Below are 19,014 nucleotides of genomic sequence, written 5' to 3'. Positions count from 1 at the left end.
CGGGGGCGGGGGCGGCCGCCGGGCCCGGCTGCTGGGGGCGGCGCGGCGGGGCCGGGGCCGGGGCCGGGGTTGGGGTTGGGGTTGGGGGTGCGGCGAGGAGGGGGGCGCGGGGCCCTACCCCCTGTTGTGCCCCCCCACACACCTCCGGTTTTGGGGACCCCCTCCCGGTTTTGGGGACCCCCCCCGGTTTGGGGATCCCCTCCTCTTTGGGGACCCCCCCCCGGTTTTGGGGACCCCCTCCTCTTTGGGGACCCCCCCCGGTTTTGGGGACCCCCTCCTGTTTGGGGACCCTCCCCGGTTTTGGGGATCCCCCCCCCGGTACCCCCAGCACCCTGCACAGGGGGGGGTGCCGGGCCCGGACACCCCCTTGGGGTGGTCCCAAGGACCCCTTAGGGCGGCCTTAGTGCGGGGATCGCCCCCCCTCAGCCTAAATCATTTCACCCCTGTCTGGCAGCTTTGCCAGTCGTAGCCTGGGTACGGAGCTGCGAGGCTCTGACAAGGCTCACAGACAGCAGCGAGAGCGAAAACAGAGGCAAATCTTTGGCTTTCCGCGAGCACAAGTCCATATGCCGCAACATTTGCCTTCGCAGAGCTAAATGCAGCTCGCTGGGTCTATCTGCTGTGCCTCGCTGCGAGCTTCGCTGGCTGAAATCCCTTCTTCTGGTCCAGCCTCGCTTCAAAGGAATCAGGCAATGAGATTTCTTTACTGGCCTTTGATACGGGCCGGAGCTGCTACTGACACAAGTGAGGAGAAATGGGGAAAGAAATGCACAACTAGTAAGAATTAAAATAGTGAATTTAATTCAGCCAGTTCCAACTAAATCGATAAATCCCGTGGGGGGAAAAACAAACAAACAAACAAACAAACAAAACCTGGCATGGAAAACACAAAACACAAGTTTTTGTTTGACAGCTGGCAGTAACAACCACATGAAAAGGTAATCAGGGTATTTCTGCCTGTTCTGAACAACACACGTTCTGAAGATCCCTTCTATTTTTTACTAGATTGATTGATTTTCTCTTTTTATAGGTAAGGACAGCAAAGGTCTACACTCTCTGATGCAAGCAGCAGTTTCAGGTGCCCACACTGAAATGTTTTAGAGATGTCTGATTTTCAAGAAGCATTTACACCTGCTTAAAGAAAAACCCAGGCCTTTTAAAAATGGATCAAATTAGCCCAGAGACCTGAAGAACTCAAAAAAAAATCTATGTATTATTTTGGAAAACATAAGCCCAGCTTTCCCAGCAGTCTTACCTGGACTTCAGAGCGATACGATGTAAGCTGAAACAAGTCGCTGTTAACTCTCTCACTAGCCGGCGACGGGGGAGCTAGCTGGACTGCCTGGCTTAGTTTTTCTTAGCACTGAAATACTTTTTCCAATGCAATACCAAAAAAAAAAAGGTTTGTTTCTAGGTCAGGACCTCAGTACTAAATTTTAACCAGGAGTTGACAGTCAGATTTTAACACAGCCATAAAATGGATTCACAGTAGAAGCTCAAGCATTCTTTTTCTAATTAGAAAGCAGTCATTGAGCCTTGTGCATTTAAAGGTGAAAGCTATTTTTGACACAAAAATTAGCACGTAGTTCCTCTGTCTCCCTTCAGTTGCTGCTCTGGAAGCTGAGGGTGAGCGATGCAAGGATAAGCAGTAGGTAAAAACACGATGAATTTAGTAATAGGTAAAAAGGGACCTAAACTAAGTTTTATTCTGCCTCATGATAATGAGAGATTGAATTTTATACTATTTGTCCTAAGGAGCACTGCTTCAAAGGCCCACTGCAGCACTAAGAAAGGGACTTCTCAGAGGCATTTACAAATTTGAAGTGCTTTTAGTAGGTGCCTTTTGCAAATACTGTTAAATCTGTTTGTGAGCTGGATAAACTAAGTCACTGAGAAACCACGGCAGGTGTTGTCAGGACCCTCCAACAAAAATCTGTGGTCTGCTTTTCGAGAACTCAGCTCCCACACGGGGATCCCAGGTAATAAATATTTTAAAAATCTGAGTATCGGATGCTTCGAAAAACCCGGCTGTTCTTTAAATCCACATTTTCCCTCATTCTTTCTTTGGTGGGATCTAACCCTGACAGCTCTGAAGATTACCCACAAGCAGTTTTCAAAATACGATGCAGTGACCACTTCTAAAATAAAAGGAAGCAAAGAGCGAGCAGAAATTTGGAGGTTTATCACCACCACTAAATGCCCCTAAGTAATCCCCGGGCAACCCCTGCCCCTTTACGTAATGTGGGATTGGTACAACTAAACAGCTTTTTTTTTTTTTTCTTTAAACCTCTGTTGGAAAAACGCAAACATTAAATACTCCTCCTTCTGGCACTCTAAAGAGAAAGTCATTGTATGATGGGAAAGATCTTTTGTGAACAATGGCAAATAGAATTTAACCCATATGCTAAGAGTAACACACCCATTTTTCTCTCTCATCTGTGATCTACCTTGGGCTAAACAGAAGGAAGTTGCCAAGTTACAACGCTCAGCTGTAACTCTCACAAGGGCAAGACGTAAATGGCCAAATCCCAGATTTCTGCTCACCCCAAACACCCTCTGGAAGTTGCGGGCATTGCAAATAAAGAACAAACAGGCCGAAGGCGAGTCGTTCACACAGTTTGACGGCAGCGTTGGTAGCTGAGCTGTAATACTTACTTCCTGCTGCCCACCTCCCTGGGTTCTTGCACAGAGGCTGGGTTTTTGTGTCACTGATCTGCCTGCTCTGCCTTTCCGCAGCACAAATCCTTCCAAGGCAAAACTCAACTCTGAAACTTGCCGTCAATGCTAAGCCGTTACCCTCATGCTGAATGCTTATGGAAACTTTAGAAGAAAAAAAAAAAAATAAAAACCCTATTGAGCTACTTGCAATCGGAGACCTGAATGGGCTCGACATAAAGCCCACTCACATCAGCAGCGGCAACACGCTTCCCTGGATGTTGGACCAGATCCAGCCTCAAAGTTTCCGAGAAATAAACCAGGCTGAGCCTATCAGCTGCACGGAAACTCGCCGGGTGTAACAGAAGCATCTGTTCTTCAGACCTACCATTTTCTTACAGCCTTCATTTCCCGGCGCTGCAGTGACACGAGTTGCCATATAAATCACCCGGTGCTGTTGTGTAACTGCACGGCGCCTCCGACAGCAGCTGGCCTCGCTGCCTCCTCGCGCTGCAGGCGAAGCACGGATCGGAAGGTGGCCCGCCTGCTGTACCAACTACTTGACCAGGTAGCTTCGGGTTGTCAGAGCACAGCTTAATGTATTTCAGACGATGGCATTACAAGCGAAATTAACGTCTGCACTGAGACAGCTAAGGAGCACACCTCGGAACCGTTTATGCACAGCACAATGCAAATGTTTACCCAAGTACAGATGAAACAGGTTGACAATTAGCTAACGCGGCTTTGTGGACATAAACCAGGTACGGTCGAGCAGAACCAACAGAAAATAGAAAGGAAACAGCCCTTTTCCTATCCCCGGCTAAAAGCACCATGCTCAGTGGTTTGGGAAGTCTCTGTCACACCGAAAAATTTCCGTGCCGGTGTTTAATGTGTTTGCTCTACTGGGATAAAAATAGCGCCAGCAGGGCCCGCTAGCTGTGCGGAGGATCCCCTGTCAATACTACAGTAATTGACAACATACAATTAAGTCTCACACCTGTTTATTGTAAGTAATTCATAGATAACCACTTCTAGTACACATTTTCACATCGGCTTTTAACGCTTTTGTTTGTTAAGCTCAGGGACACCCAAACTTCACCTAAGGGTCATCTGCGGCTTGCCCAGACCCAGACCGCTATGCCTGCTGTGTAAAACTGGTGCAAGTTGGCATCGCTGGCGTGGGTGACGGAGATGGCCTGGGAACTACACGGCCCAACATGCATCGCCCCGCGGCGCGGGCTGCTCTACGCTAAGGGAGGAAGATTTTTTTTGCCGGGGTGCATTCAACTCGCATGCCTCGTTGTGGCCGGACCAGCCTAAGTCATGCAGCTGTCTGCACGCAATGCTCTACACAGTGCAAAAACGAAGACCTCTATACATCTGGAGTAAGAACAGTGGTAACAAAGTCATAGCTACATATTCTTCTCTACATTTTTGTTTATTGAGACAAACTAATTAAAAGGCACAAACATAGGGCATATGTTTACATGGACATTATAACAAACATATACATTAAAAGTGTAGGAATGTGTTTCCTTTCTGCTAAACAGAAAGTTCCTAAGCTTTTATATATACAAAAGTTGTACAATTTGATGTCCTAAAGTACAAAAGATCATTTATAAAATTATTTTACACTAAGCTCTATTTTTTTGTTGTTTTTGTTTTACTATGTAGTCCAAGCCCCTAGAACAGTTTCACGTAATGATACAGATACCTGTCACCTGACCCAAAGTCTGGCAATCACTGCTTGTACTGACACGGCAGGGTAGAAACGGAAGCAGTCCATTTTGACTAGTCAGTCCTGCTAGCACTCTGTGAAAATGCACACACGCTAATCTCCATAGCTTTCAGCTTCATTAAAATAAAAACATCTCAACTGTAATTTATTTTTTTTTTTTAATGTAGAGTCTTGGTTTTAGGGTGTTTTCCTTTTTTTAAAAACAAAGTTTTAAAACGTGAATATGTGACATGATAGTCTAGAAAGTATATCTGTTTCCCTAGATTTTGCTTTCTACGTTATGTACAGATAAACAGGTTAAGAAATAAAAAGCACATGTAGCTTAAACATGTGTGACCATTTGTGGAGAAGTTCCGGGCTGGACAGCTCAAACCATCATCCCAGAACTCCCACAAATTGATAGAAATGTGTTAACACAATAGAAGAATAACGTAAAAATGATGATGTTTGCAAATATTTACAAAGTTGAACAGATTTGCACAACACTTGATTAAGAAATAGGGGAGAAATTAAAAGACGCTCTCTGCTTGTCCTGAAGGGGCATCCTACCTAGTTAGTGGTTAGAATAAAAACTGTATACAATTTAATATAAGACAAAACTTCTAGTGAACAACTAACACGTCTGTCCCCTGCTGTAACACCAGCAGGTTTTGATTGGGAAGCAGAGGGCATAAAAATCATACCCAGTGCCTCCAGAATCTTCCAGCTTAAAGCAATATTTCTTAAGTTTCAAAGCACTCCTTTTGCTCCTAGGTAAGAGTCCCATAGGGGTCTGACTGTTCAGAGACCATGTTTACATACATTTCGACTCCTCTTCTGTCAGCCATGGCTGTTTCTCACCAAACAATAACAGTTTTTTTTTAAAAAAATGTTGACTACAATGCTATATTCCCTTAGGGTAATATGTTGGGTAATATTTACATCTCCAAATATCAGGTCACAATCCCTATTATATGTTGAAGTTAGAATGATAAGTTATCATATGCTTTGCATATCAGAGCTGGTATCACCTTTCCCATAGGGAATGCTGCCTGAAATTATCATATTCCCAAAGGTAAAATGCATATTTAATCCAAAATGCATTTTTTTTTTTAAATGACAACATTGTAATGCATTTACTCATTTAAAAAAAAATAATAGAACAAAAAATAAAACAAAAACAAAAAACAAAACCAAAAAAAAACCATCAACACAGACGAAGATTCTACACTAGCCCAGAAACAGTGGACTTAATGACTGGCAAGTTAAAATCAGCCATCCACATCCAAGGGGTCTTTGCTAGTGTTTAGATTAAAATAATTTCCTAAGTTATTTGGGGGACAAAACATAAAACTGTTTTTTAACAACTTTCTTAAGGAAAAACAAAACAAAACAAAACTCTGGCAAATATGTATCTGCTCTAATTTATCATCAGTCAGCTAAAAGGTAAAACTTACTTTAAATGAAGTGCTCCAGTGAAACTCAAGGTTGAACCATGTGAGCCAAATCAACGGGGGAAGATGCTACTATGGTCTCTGATGGTGCATGTTGCCCCAGTGTCGTAGTTTGAATTTATTATTAACTATTTAAAAAAAAACAATAAAACAAAACAAACAAAACAAAACAAAAACAAAAAAAACAAACCCCAAAAAAGAACTGCTGGTAAGGATTCCACCTTAATCCTTTTTAATACTGTTTAGAATTTTTTTTTTTTTTTTTACCAGGGAGGAGACGTGGGCAAGGCCTGGGGCAGGAAAGGCATGCTCTCTACTGGTCTCATCGCTATATTTAACGGACCAGCTAACGTCATCGGTGTGGGGAGGTTCATGGGAGATGTTATAGTGACTGGATGCGCTATATTCACTGGAGCGGTTACTGGGGTGGGTAAATTGACTGGTGTGGTGAGCGTTAATGGAGATGTCATGGATAACGGACTTGTTATAGTTACAGGATGCCCTAGGTTCATCGGACTGGATATATTAACTGCACTTGATACATTTACTGGACTTCTCATGCTCATTGCAGCTGCCACTGTGACTGGGTTTGTGATAGTCCCAGAAGCCACAGAGGACGTTATATTGAATGGAGTAGTAAGAGTCACAGGCGTAGTAGCAGCAGTGGAGGTTTGGCACAAGTTAGCAGCTTCTAAAAATGAGACATAAAAAGACAAAAAGTTTTTAACACATAAAAAACCATGGACAAGATTTAAAAAAAAAACTGAACAGAACAAAACAAAAATCAAACAAGTACAGATACAAATTCTGGAATCATTTTCTTTAGGAATTATTAGTAAGTTAAAACTGTTAACATTCTATAGCCTAAAGAAATATAAACTCTCATGCAGTTCATTTGAATTCAATATTTTTTTTTTTTTCCTGGGAAGTCAAGCGAGGTTGTCTTATAAAGAGGGTTTCGACGTTCATAAAAACAGTATCGTACAATCAAAGAAATCCTCCCAAGAGGAACATTATAAATAGAGGAGAGAGTGTACATACCGAATGGTACGTACTCTATAGCCTTCTCAAAGGTGAACTGACATTCTGTGAAGGTTTTAAAAAGTCATTATTAGGGACTGATAAGCAAAGCTCGTTTCAATATTTACCTGCTTATTTCAGTCTTAATTACTCCTACTAAGTCGTCCCACTGAGCACAGCACTTCTACTTAGCAATATTCACGGCTACCCAGTCAGTAGATTTTTCAACCCCCATCATCTCCTCAGCTTTCACACAAGCTACAGTCGCACACCAAGCTTTGGTTTGGTTTACTCTGTTTTGCAGTAAGCAGGAATTAAGTGCCGAACAAGGAAGACCCAGGTGGCCAGTGCCCGGCCCTGGTCCCGGTGGGGTCTAGCAGGGCTGGGCACTGGTGGAGCGGGCACCGGTGGTCCGGGACGCAGCGGAGGGATCACTAGGCATCAGCACCACCTGCCGGCTACCCAAACTAGAAGGCTCCAAAAACAGAAGCGGGCTGGTGGACGTGGGTAAAGGAAAGGGATGGCTGCTAGAGAAACCGACAAAAATATATTCTATGTCAACATTACGGCACTTCTAAGACGTGTCTTATTCCACATTTGTAGGGTAGGACACCAAGCTCAGTCTACACCCACGTTTCAGGAGGTAAGCCAGGAGCAAAGAGTCCACTCTTGCCACTCGGGCAATACAAATGTACCAAGACAGTTAACTTTGAAAGCAACATTAGCCCCACTCAAGGGTTACTGTTGGTTCTTCAAAGTCCATATCTAGGAGGGGTGGGAAGGAAGGGAAAGAGTAAAAAAAAAAAAAAAAAAAAAAAAAGTAAAAAAAAAAGTGAAAATAAATAGCATTAGACTAAAAAAAAAAAAAAATCCCATATAATGTTGTAAAGCCAAAACAACAGGTGGCACTAGCACAGGAGAACCAGCACGAAAAGAGCAGCACACAGGCACGACACTGACCGGGCTAGCTTCACCTTCCAAGCACTGTAACACACAAAGAAACACCCCACCCCCTGCCCCTTCCCCACTTCAGTTAAGTTAAACCAATATCATCAATTTGAGAACGCTTTTCCCCACCCGCCTCCCTCGCCCACCACTCCGTCCAACCCCCCTGTTTTTGTTAAAGTACGTTCAATAACCTCAGTAAGAAAGGAAGGGAAGAGCAAACAAGACATAGGAAGGAACAGGCAGAAGAAAGTTACTCGGAGATTTTCTACATCTGACACTCGTTTGCTTTATCCATTTAGTGGCCTGATCATACCTAATGTCTGTTATTGCTACATTTTAACACATTTTAAAACTGTTTCTAAACTGTCAAATCACAGAATTCAATTGGAATAACAATCAAGGAGAAAGGAGCTAGCAGCCTAATACACAAATAAGACCTAGAAAAGAAAAGAAAAAAAAAAAAAGGAGTGAAGAAACTGAAAGGAAGTTTAGGAGAAAAAGAAAAAAAGGTGAGTCAAGAACATTTATTACTAAAAACAGCTAGTGAAAAGCAGCAAGTGGTCACTAAGAACTTCTAGAACATGTAATCCGCAGGAGACACATGACAGGCATTAGAAATCAAACTGTTGTGAAAAGAATAAGCTGGCAGTAGCGGGAAGCTTTAAACTACTCTACTCCAAACAAGACACTGCACTGAAGCAATCTATTCTTTACAAAACTGTCGCATTGACCAACAAAAGGAAGCTATTCAATTTTAGTTATGGTAGGATAAGCGTATGTAAGCTGTGTGCTAGCAACAATGAAAGGCACTATCGCTTATTAGCTAATTTTGTGATAAAAAGAGAGATGGAAGAGTCAGTCCTAGGAGTTTCAGAAGACTTCATGCAAATGCAATTAAGTCACAGATAAAGTGAATGGAATAAACTGGGAGAGAAACAAGAAAAGGGACACAGGAAGCATTCACATGCAAGCCAGCGATGATGCAAAGAGAGGGTGTTGTATGTGTGTATATATATACATACAAATATATATATGCACACAAGTTAACAACTGGTAAGTATGCATAAACACAGCCCAAAACCACATGCAAGTCAAAAAAAACACACTCTTGCCTTGGAGCAGATACAAACATCCCTTTATAATTGATGACTGCTACATACACATTTAAGCACAGAGACCAACGGGAAGTAAGTAATAAAGAGTTCATTTAACAGCTTCATTTTGGTAATGCTACCCTCCTTCTAGTTTGCAGCTATTACTTCTAACACTGGGAATGAAACCGTCACGTAACCCATCCTCTTCTGACACCTGAAACTCCCCACGTAACTGTGAACTCAATTATCCTACAAAACCAAGACCGTAAGTATTGTTTCATTTTACCTTTCTTCCTTGCTTTGACGGCCTCTTCCCATAATCTCAGGGTCTCTACCTGCTTTCCCGGCCAACTTGTTACATGCTGCTGCTGCTGCTGCTGTTGCTGTTGTTGCTGCTGCTGCTGCTGTTGCTGCTGTTGTTGTTGCTGTTGCTGCTGTTGCTGCTGCTGCTGCTGCTTCTGATTGCTGGTCTCTTCACTCATGCATGCTATGCCAAGTAAGTAAGAACACAAATTCACCTTGAAAAGTTACTGTTTTCTGCTGAGATGACAAAGGCTTCTTCCAAAAAGAGTGCGTGGAATCTCGCAGGATTCCAAGAGGAAAATCACAGAGATGTTTAAAACCATATCATTAATCATGCGCTTTATAAAACTACTTTTCCGAGGTTTAAAAAACAAAATGTATATCAGGAACATTTGGTTTCTGCCAAAAATGAACCTCCTTTCTCATTATTTTATTTGTATTTTAGGAAGACTGAAATAAATGACTACAGTGAGTCTCTAGAACTCAAGCCAATTAGTAAATTCCTTTTTTTTTTTTTTTTTTTTTAAACCTCAGCTACATTTTTCTTTTTTAAAAGGCCTTTTTTACTTTTTATTCCAAGTATGACAAAGTTTTCAGTTTACCTTTACATCACAGAACAGCATGTTATTACCCTCTGGCCACATTACAGCTCATCGTTTCCACCTCTACCAACTGCTGTAAATGCCTTGTATGAACTGGCTGGCGAAGCCAGAGCTGAAACCTTATACCTTGAAAAATATTTCACATCCAAATTTCGTATTAAGCTCAACAATCAGGCATTTTAGACATTCCCCATAGCAGTCTAGCAGCAAACCAATTCCACGTATGCCAATTCCTTGAGCTAAAGAAGATCCTGCTATCAATATCTATTTCTAACAGGCGTGAATTCCCACAGGATGGGTACGTTCGTGCACGTTAACGTAACCAAAGGCAAATCCCTTTGCAAACACATTGTTATTAGAAATGTTTTTAAAACGTTCACCTACTTTTATTGATGCCTTGTTTACAGGTATTACAGTTGATACTTTGGCTCTGCCCGTGTGTCTTTAAGTGGCTGGTGATATATGCTGCACTCAGAAGTTTACCACAGATATTACACGATACCTTTCCTTCATGGCGCACCATGTGTGTCCGCAGTCTGTCTTTGGTGGCAAAGGCAGCAGTGCACGTCTATATGAAGGACAACAATTACACTTGCAGTGCAGACAGTATCATTGCAGTACGAATCGCATGCCCACTGTACGCTTTACCCTCTCTGTGCATAGGGTATCTGAGGCACACTGACAACCCCAAGTTCTACTTACATATATGAGAAACCAAAATCAAACTGTTGAACAGAGACTGAAAGTTATCTAGTTGCTAAATGGAAGCTGGCTTACGAGATGACAAAAATCATACTCTAGACTATCTGAGTGGTCTTAAATAGCGCGTTACCTTACCTAGCACAGTGAGAGGTAGCTTACAAAAACCACCCAGAACAGGAAAAGTTGCTATCTGATACAACTGTACTGCACAAATCTGAACTCAGTATCTTAAATTGCTCGATTATTTCTGCTTCTATCCAAATCAAAATAGGGAAGCAAAACCTTTTTCTTATGTCATTTTTTTCACACAAAACTTTCATTTAATGCGATGAGTCACTAAAAACACAGGTTGGAACATGAATATATATTCCAAGCAAAACAGTTAATTGCTCGAGGGCAGTCCAGTTATTTCCCTTTTACTAAGCCATCAACTGACACCAACTTGTGTTCACGTTCCAGCAAAACAGCGGATCCAGAATCAACCATCCCAATCCATTTTTAATGGCTGTACTGAGGAACACACTGCACACCTTTCTGCAGTAGCCAGCACTGAGCTGAGGACACCGTTACAGTCCTCGCGCTAAGTTAAGCGCGTCATAAAGCAGCGTAACTACATTGTTCTCCGAGAAAGCAAAAAGCCTCTAATCTTCCTACGGGCGTAGCCACTGCATCCTCTTAAACTGCCCCTGCACCTACATCAGCACCACGGCACAGCTGATAAGTAACTCAGATGAGACTTTATTCCTAAACTTGCACTCCACAGAAAAGTCCAGGAGCAACCATGGTTCTGGGAAGATGATTCCCCTGAGGATCTAACTACACAACGAGGCATGGTTCTTAATAAATCATGGTAGCCCTTACTTGGCATTTGAAGGGTCTCTCTGTTGAGTGAACATGTTTAACGTGACAGCTTAGATGATCAGGCCTGCACAAAAGAGAGGAACAGAAAAGAAAATGCATACTGTTACAAACAGATAGCAGTGACATCTTTGAACCTTGCGACCCCCTGCAGCCCCCAGCCCTCTGCACAGCCAGAACTACGTCCCCCTTACCTACCCGGTGACTTTGGGCTAGAGTAACACATGCGAGACCCAAGCTGCACTTTGAAACCTAACCACATTCTTATCCACCTGGAAATTTGGTTGGACCTTGTGTATAGATGACAGGTCAACAGCTCTAGAGGTGGAAGTTTTCTGTCGAAGACGCAGCCAGCAGCAGTGCAAGCTTCCCCGCAGTGCTGTCAGCACGCCTCAACTTTGCGAGGAGACGAGGAGGCAGCTGGCCTGCTGTGCCCCGCTCGGTCCCTGACCTCTGCCACGGCTGGTGAAGGGGCTGTGCCATCACCACCAGAGACACAGACACGTGTCCTGAGGCCGTGACGATGTTTCAAAACACTGTCATCAAAAAATGGGATGCTCTTGCTCACCGCCCGCCTGGCTCAGACCGAGACCCGGGCCCTAGAGGTGAGCAAGGCTCCTTTCCTCATCCCCTCGCCCACCTGCTAAGGGGTCTGCTCCTCCCAGCCCCTCGCTACCACAGCTCAGCCCTGCCTGGTTGTGAAAAGCCAATACTTGAGCTCGCCTGGGATTTTCTACATGGTACCTCGAGAAGCCTTTTCCACAAACACCACAGGTGTAGGGTTTCGTGATGCCACCTTCGTGAGACCTCACGTGGTAGGTCATGCGATCCTTTCTCTTGAAGCGCTGATTGCAAATGGGACATTCGAAGGGTTTCTCATCCGAGTGGGACAGCTTGTGCCGGTTGAGGTGGTACACGTCCCTGAAGGCCTTGCCGCACATCTCGCAGGCGTGGTTCTTCTTGACGGGCTTGCTGGGCTTCTTCACCGTCTGAGTCACTGACATGGCCGTGGCACCGGCGCTGCTGCTGGGGTTGGTGGCGGAGGAAGACGTAGTGACCGTGGACAGGATGCCCGCGATGGTGGAAACCAGCGAGCTTCGGCTGTTGTCACCAGCGATGGTGGAGATAAGGGGCACCATCGTGGTGGGAGTTTTCTTTGGCCGTGACACTAACTTTACGCCCGTGTGGCAGGACTCGTGGCGCCTCAGATGGTAGCTGTCCCTGAAAGCTTTGCTGCAGTAAGTGCACACAAAGGAGGTTTTAGGTTTTTCCTTTTTAATCCCAACAATAGCATCCTTTAACGTTTCTGCTGCAGGCTGAGGTTTCTGCGTTATTGGTAAGGGCAGAATCGGCTTCTGATCGGGTGGCTCAACAGCAGAGCTCAGGAGCGGCAACAAACTGTTCTGTGCTGCCTGCTGTTGGTGGTGTGAGGCTTCGTGTGCCTAAAACCAAACATTCACACTTAAATTCTACGGCCGGGAGCTCGCTTCGACGCGCTGAGCACATTTACAGGCTACGGGAAAGCAAACTCTAGCCCGACAGCCAGCGACGCAGGGCTGCACGAGGTTAGGGGATTTTCCTGTGCGGAGGGTAACGCCGCTCGTGCTTTCGACGCGCACGCGGCACGGATCCCGCGGCCAGCAAGCGTGGCAAGGCGCACACCGGAACAATCAAACACTGAAGTTTCCGGAGGGCACCGTTTCTTATGGAAAACAAGGAGGCGCTTGTCAGATCTTTCCTCCCGTATCGCCTGATCTTTACATAACAGATAACTCGTTTTACTAACGATCGTATCAGGTGCCCCGGCAGGGCTATCTTTGGAGCTTATGAATGTACCGAGGGGGAGTTGCAAAACACCGCCCCGCCTCTAAACCTAACCCGGGCTTACTGCACGCCGGGGATTAGGCTGCAGCCGCCCAGAGCCGGGATGCGATAAGCCACCGTATTTAAACACCGTGCTCAGAGCAGCGTGCTGGCACCGAGACCAAGGCAGCTCGGGCAGGGAGCTGCCTAACGCAGCACTTCTATGCCCGGCAGGCCCCCGGCACGCTGGCTGCTGACCGCTTGGTGTCTGGCAGCCAAGGAGAGGTCTCCTCTCCACCGGCAGGGTTCTGGGACGGGAGGGAAGCTGATCAGTGAGCTCTGGGAGGTGTCTGGATCCCGGGGAGGACCTCCAAGCTGCTCGAGGACAGCTGATATGGAGAGGCTGGGAGCTACAGGAGCAGGGGGAGAAGCTGCGGGGAAAAGGCAGAGGGAGACCCTGCAAGTACCAGGGTAAAGACCCCTCGGCCACGCTGCAGCCACACAGGTTTAAGTGCTGCTTGTTCTGAGACAGAAAACGCCGTTCTCAATGTTCATCCTGTCAGAGCGGGACAAAACCCTGGCCGAAACACATTTGAAGTGGTTCAGAAACCACGCAGACCAACCCAGCCTAATGGAGCATTAAAATAAATCACTCCGGCACCTCCAGCACATCTGCACTCGAGACGTGCCTCGGTCCCAGCAGCCCGGTTTGACCCCGCTCTGGCTGTCAGCGGGGCAAGCCAGGTCTGAAGCCGAGTTTGGGGAGCTGGCCTTCCCCTCAGAGCAGCACCACCACCTCCCAGGGCTTCTTCCTACAGCTGCCTTCACCAGGCCCATGTGCCGCATGGCACAGTGAGGCTGGGACAGCCGGGTGAAACACTGCCTGCTTGCAACCCCCTTCATGTCTACGTTTATTTTGGCTGAGGACGGGCAGTTGTACGAAGCACACCCCAGCTCAGGCTCTCCCTACGCTTGGCATCCTTTCGAGACGTCAGGATGTCCCGAAGCAGGCTCTGGGACTTGTCCTCAGTTCCATCCTGTCCCTTCGCCTCTCACAATCCCAAGCGGTGGCTGCAGCGCGCCCAGCCGGCGTTTTATCTGCCCCAGCTCCAGGCAGTCATGCCCCGCTCTGCCCAAGGCACCTCGGCTACTCCTTTCTCAGGAGCACAGTGCTGCTGATCCTTGGATAAAAGCCACCGGTGGCTACAAACACGGACCCACGTGGGCAGGAATACGTGCTCCGTCACACCACAAGCCTGGCTGACAGGAAAGCAGCCCGGGTTCGGCACGGCAACGTGGGACAAGACTTGCTGGAATCGTTACGGCCTGGGACAGCCCGGCCACTTCTGGCTGCACCTGTGCTGCAGCGCGGCCGCACCGCTGCAGCCACCGCAAACACCGGCCCATGGGGCCGTGTTGCAGCAGCAACTGCTGAAGAGCCCAACAGAGCTCTCCTGGAGGCTACGCTGCCGAGCAGGGCACGGCTCTCGCTTCATCCTCTCCCATAAACTTTTGCCTGGCTCGAGCGACAGCTGCGGATTTTATCCGCCGGGGTTTCTAGAGCGCGGTGGTGACATCTGCGTCGCACGGGAAGGAGCAGAGCACGCACCGGACACACCGGCGGCGCGGCGTTAAGCAAGCTGTGTACTTGGGTACAGTTTTAATTTGGAAAAAAAAAAAAAAAAGTGAGATGTTTTACAGCCAATTTCCAATAAGCACTAAACAACGTTGTTAACTGCATCAGACGGCACTCAGGAGCACCTAAGGATAGCTCTGGAGATACAGTTTCAAAGGCGGAGAGCTGGCAGATCGGATAATAGGGAGCCCAAATCCTTTGGACAAGGTTCAAACTTGTGCAGTCGATGGGTATTTTTAAGCCTTGAAGTCTCGGCAGCACTCGGAGGTACCGAGGCGCCCGCTCCCACCGGAGGGCTGCGGGACCAGGAGGGCTCCCCGGCTGCGTGCTCGCTCTTACATAAGCCTGCTTAGCGCGGGTCCCAGCTCAGCGGGGTGATTTGTCAGCAGCGCTCTCAACAAGCCCTTCTGCAACACCACCGCTCCTCACTTTCCGAGGCCTGCATGAAAGGCTTTTTAAAAAGGATCAGGTGTTTGGTTTTTTTTTAATTATTATTTTATTATTATTTTTTTTTTATCTTGCTGCCCGAGAAGGGAACGCAGCACCTGCTGCACGCCTCTCGCCAGCCGTTTTTATCCAGGCACGGCACAGTTTTACTTGACCTAGCACTAATGTCAAGTCAACAATTTTTGCCAGATTCTGATCGCCTGGGACAGGCTCTCATGCAAAACACCCTCGTCTATCACCAAATCTTTCTTTCCTGGGGGGCAGTAAATAAGAAATCCGCAATTCGTGACCCAGAGTGGTAGGACGTGGCACCACCAACTTCCAGTGCCAGAGGCTAAAAGATTTTTGCACTCAAGCCTTAATGCGAGAGCAACAAATTAGCGTGAGTCATATCTTGAATACCCTGTTTGATGGATGATTCCTCCCAACACCAACAGATACAACTTTCACTTTCCGAGCAGATACTAAAAGCGGTTTCAAAACAGGCATTTCAGGGACCGGCAAGATCCGGACAAGCACTGCTTATTCAACATTGTAATCGTTTCTTTCAGAAGATACAATCCATCAGCACGCCACCTAAGCACGACCCAGTAACTTTATTTGGAAGGAGCAGTTTACAGTTACACATCCCATCGCTACTGAGACCGACACTGAGACATTGAAACCTCCCCTAGAAGCAGTTTGCCAGAAGTTACAGTTTTACATGCTGGAAATTAACCTGCCCTTAGCAATCCTGCAACAGCTGGAAAGCACGTTCAGTAAAAGCCCTTAAAAAATAATTTGCGAGTGCATTCGGCCACTTGGTTTTGTTATTTAACTGATGGCACGGAAAGGGCTGCGAAGGGGGGGGGGTAAATTCACTTTTTGTTACTCATTTTAACTAATCTTTTGGATTTTGGCTGTCGCGCTGTTGGTAAGAATAGAAAGAAGAAAAGCTGAGGAGCGGAAAGAAGAAAAGCACTTTCTAGTGCTGTCTGCTGGGTGCATCAGGATGCTCCCATCCTAAATCCTCGGCTTTAATGAAATGACTCGAGAAACAATACTCAGCATTTATCGGGAGGCCTGAGAGCTTTATTGCTGGGGGGGGGCACGAGGAAAATTTCCACGTCACAGCTCCGTGGAGATGCTTCCAAGCCGCACAAAACTGCGCGGTGGCAAAGCGCGCTGCCGACTCCTAATGAGAAGCAGCACGGCACAACCCGCCACCGAAGCGGAGCGGGGCCCCGCCGCTCGGAAACACAGCGAACACAGCAAACACCCCCAAAAAAATGAGGGCAGGCGGCGAGGAGCTGGCCGGGCAGCGCCTCGGGACAATCCTGCCCCGAGCGGCTCAGCCGGGTGCCAAAGGGAAGCCAAAAGTGCCCTGCTCGGGGGGAATCAGGCCCTGGGCTGGGGGAAATCAGGTGCCTGGTGGGGACAAGGATCAGCTCAGCCCCGGTGGAGGGAGCAGGGGACATGGGGGGAGTTTTTTTTTTGGGGGGGGCCCTGCCCCGATCCCTTCGCTCAGCCCCGGCGGCGGGCGGTGAGTAAGCAGCCGGGCGCCGCTGGCAGGGAGGATTGTTTTACCTCGGGAGAGGTGCTGTGTGCCTGCCCGCTCCCGTTCTTCATTTCTTTCTTTTCTTTCTTTCTTTATTTATTCCCCCGCTCGCACATTGCAACGTTAAAAAAATAAATAAATAAATAAAAATAAAAGAAGAAAAAAAAAAAAAAGAGCAAAAAGAGGTGAAAAACAACGCGGTAGCGGGCTGGTAAAAATAAATAAATAAATAAAAATAATAATAATAAAAAAAAAACAGCCCGGGAAGGGGTCGAGGCTCGGGGAAGCGGCACCGGGGGGGGGGGTCCGTGTCCGAGCCCGGCCTCTCCTCCCGGTGCCCGTTCGCACACAACGAGGCTGGGGGGGGGGGGGGGGGGTAGAGGGGGGGACGGCTCCATCCCTGCGCTGCCTTTTTGTCGTGTTTTTATTTTATTTATTTATTATTTTTTTTTGGGGGGGGGGAGGCCAAAAAAATAAATAAATAAATAAATAAATAAAATAAACAAACTAAAATAAAGGCCGTTTTGTCTGCCCGGGGGAGGGAAAAAAAAAAAAAAAAAAAAAAAAAAAAAGTTAAATCGATCCAAAACGCTGCTGATGGCCACATCCCCCCCCCCCCCCCCCCACCCCATAACACACACACACAGCCGAAGGGGGGGGGGGGGGGGGAAGGCGGGCGGGAGGCCGGGCGGCGGCGCTGAGTGACAGCCCCGGCCTAGCGGGGAGCCCCGCGGCCGCTGAGGGAAGAGGAGGAGGAGGAGGAGGAGGAGGAGGAGGAGGGCGGAGGTTGTTGTGTGTGGTGTGGTGGTTGGGGGGGGGGGGGTGGTTGAAGGGGAGGGGGGGGGGGGGGGGGAGTGTTGAGAAAGCGGCGCGGCGCGGCGGGGCCTCACCTGAAAGAGGAACGCGGTCCAGTTGGCCTCCATGGCGCGGGGGCGTCGCGGCCTGAGGCAGCGGGGTGGGTGGGTGGCTGGGTGGGAGGCGGCTCGGTGCGGCGCGCTGCGGAGCGGTGCCTCGCTCCCCCCCCCCCCCCCCGCCCGCCGCCCAGCCCAACCCAGCCCAGCCCGGCCCAGCCCTACAACCCCCGTGCAAAACCCAGCGCCGGGGGGGCCGCAGCTACATGGAGCCGACAACAAAGCGGCGGCGGCGGCGGCGGCGGCTCAACATGGCAGCGCCTGAGCGGCCGCTTCCGCTAACCTCCGGGCTGCACCACTGCGGCCCGCAGGGGGGAGGCGGCGGCGCCGCGGCCCGGCGGGGCGGCGCGGGCCCGGCTTGGTTACGGCGCCGCCTCCCCCCCCCCCCCCTTCTTCTGCTTTCCTTCCTTTCCCCCCCCCCCCCTTCTTCTTCTTCTTCTTCTCCCCGGTGGCTCCTTGGAGGGTCCCGGCGGTGGGGATTTGGGCACCGGGAAATACGGGGGGGGGGGACGCGTGGTGGAGCAAAGCGGCGGGGCCGGGCTGAGGGTTGGGGCTGGTGCTGGGCTGGGCTGAGCCCGGCCGGCTCCCCCCCCCCCGCGGGGCTGGCAATGGGCCGGTCCCGCCTGGGGAAGCCGAGGCTGTGGCGAGAGAAGATGGAGGAGCGGGAGGGCGGCGGGGGGGGGGGGGGGGGGAGGACGGGGGGTGCCGCCGCCGCTCCCGCCGCCGCCACCACCGCCGCCCCGGGCGGGGGCCGAGCCGCGCCGCCCTCCCCTCTCCTCTCCTCCCTCTCCTCCCTTCCACAGCCTCGCCTCTTCCCCTCCCCTCGCCCTCCTTCGCTTCCCCGCCCGCCGCTAACGGGGAGGGAGCGGCGGGGGCGGCTCGGCCCCGGGCTTCCCTCAGGTTCCCTCAGGTTCCCTCAGGCACTGGCCCGGGGCTGAGCTCCCCTGAGGCGGCCCCGCCGCCACACCCCCCCCCCCCAATTTTAGGTTTCCCCCCCTCACACACACACACGCCCCGGAGCGTGGGACGCGGCACCTGGATGCAAATGGAAGCCGCAAGCAATTAAGCGGGCGCTCGCCGTTAATTAGGGCTCCACGAGCGGCCCTGGGGGGCACCGAGCACACAGCACAAGGCGGGGGGGCACAGCTGCACCTCAGGGCACATAAAACGGACAGTTTGGGGACCCAGAGCCTCGCAGGACTCTGTTTTTCCCCCCTCCGGCCCCGTTTCCTCAGGCTCCCAGCTCGGGACGTGTCCCCAGGGCCTCACGGCGATGGAGCCCCCCGTAGTGCTCCCTCCCCCGCTGGGGATGCCCGTGCTTTTTCCT

The 19,014-nt window shown here is 48.9% G+C and overlaps 1 protein-coding gene across 1 annotated transcript; it reads right to left on the bottom strand.

Moving 5' to 3' along the window:
- Positions 1-2,653: 2,653 nt before the first annotated feature.
- Positions 2,654-17,781, bottom strand: VEZF1 (vascular endothelial zinc finger 1). The gene is made up of 7 exons (XM_082776256.1): positions 17,667-17,781; positions 12,098-12,795; positions 11,357-11,420; positions 10,178-10,361; positions 9,175-9,375; positions 6,868-6,912; positions 2,654-6,517 (listed from the first exon to the last, which is right to left on the bottom strand). The coding sequence occupies exons 1-7, from the start codon at positions 17,697-17,699 to the stop codon at positions 6,090-6,092; spliced, it is 1,653 nt and encodes a 550-aa protein (XP_082632382.1). The 5' UTR covers positions 17,700-17,781; the 3' UTR covers positions 2,654-6,089.
- Between the last annotated feature and the right edge of the window lie 1,233 nt (positions 17,782-19,014).

Source organism: Aythya marila (genome assembly GCF_965140915.1).
Source record: "Aythya marila genome assembly, chromosome: 20".
In the NCBI taxonomy this organism is placed as follows: domain Eukaryota; kingdom Metazoa; phylum Chordata; class Aves; order Anseriformes; family Anatidae; genus Aythya; species Aythya marila.
Note: the sequence above shows the minus strand (reverse complement) of the source record. Positions and strands in the feature narration are given on the sequence as shown.

What these genes read in the sequence shown, in the direction of transcription:
- VEZF1 (XM_082776256.1), bottom strand. Translation starts at nt 17,699, where the DNA reads ATGGAGGCCAACTGGACCGCGTTCCTCTTTCAG. An exon ending in GGACCGCGTTCCTCTTTCAG is followed by an intron (nt 12,796 to 17,666) that starts GTGAGGCCCCGC and finishes GTTTGGTTTTAG; the next exon opens with GCACACGAAGCCTCACACCA. An exon ending in CGTCAAAGCAAGGAAGAAAG is followed by an intron (nt 6,913 to 9,174) that starts GTAAAATGAAAC and finishes AAACCTTCACAG; the next exon opens with AATGTCAGTTCACCTTTGAG.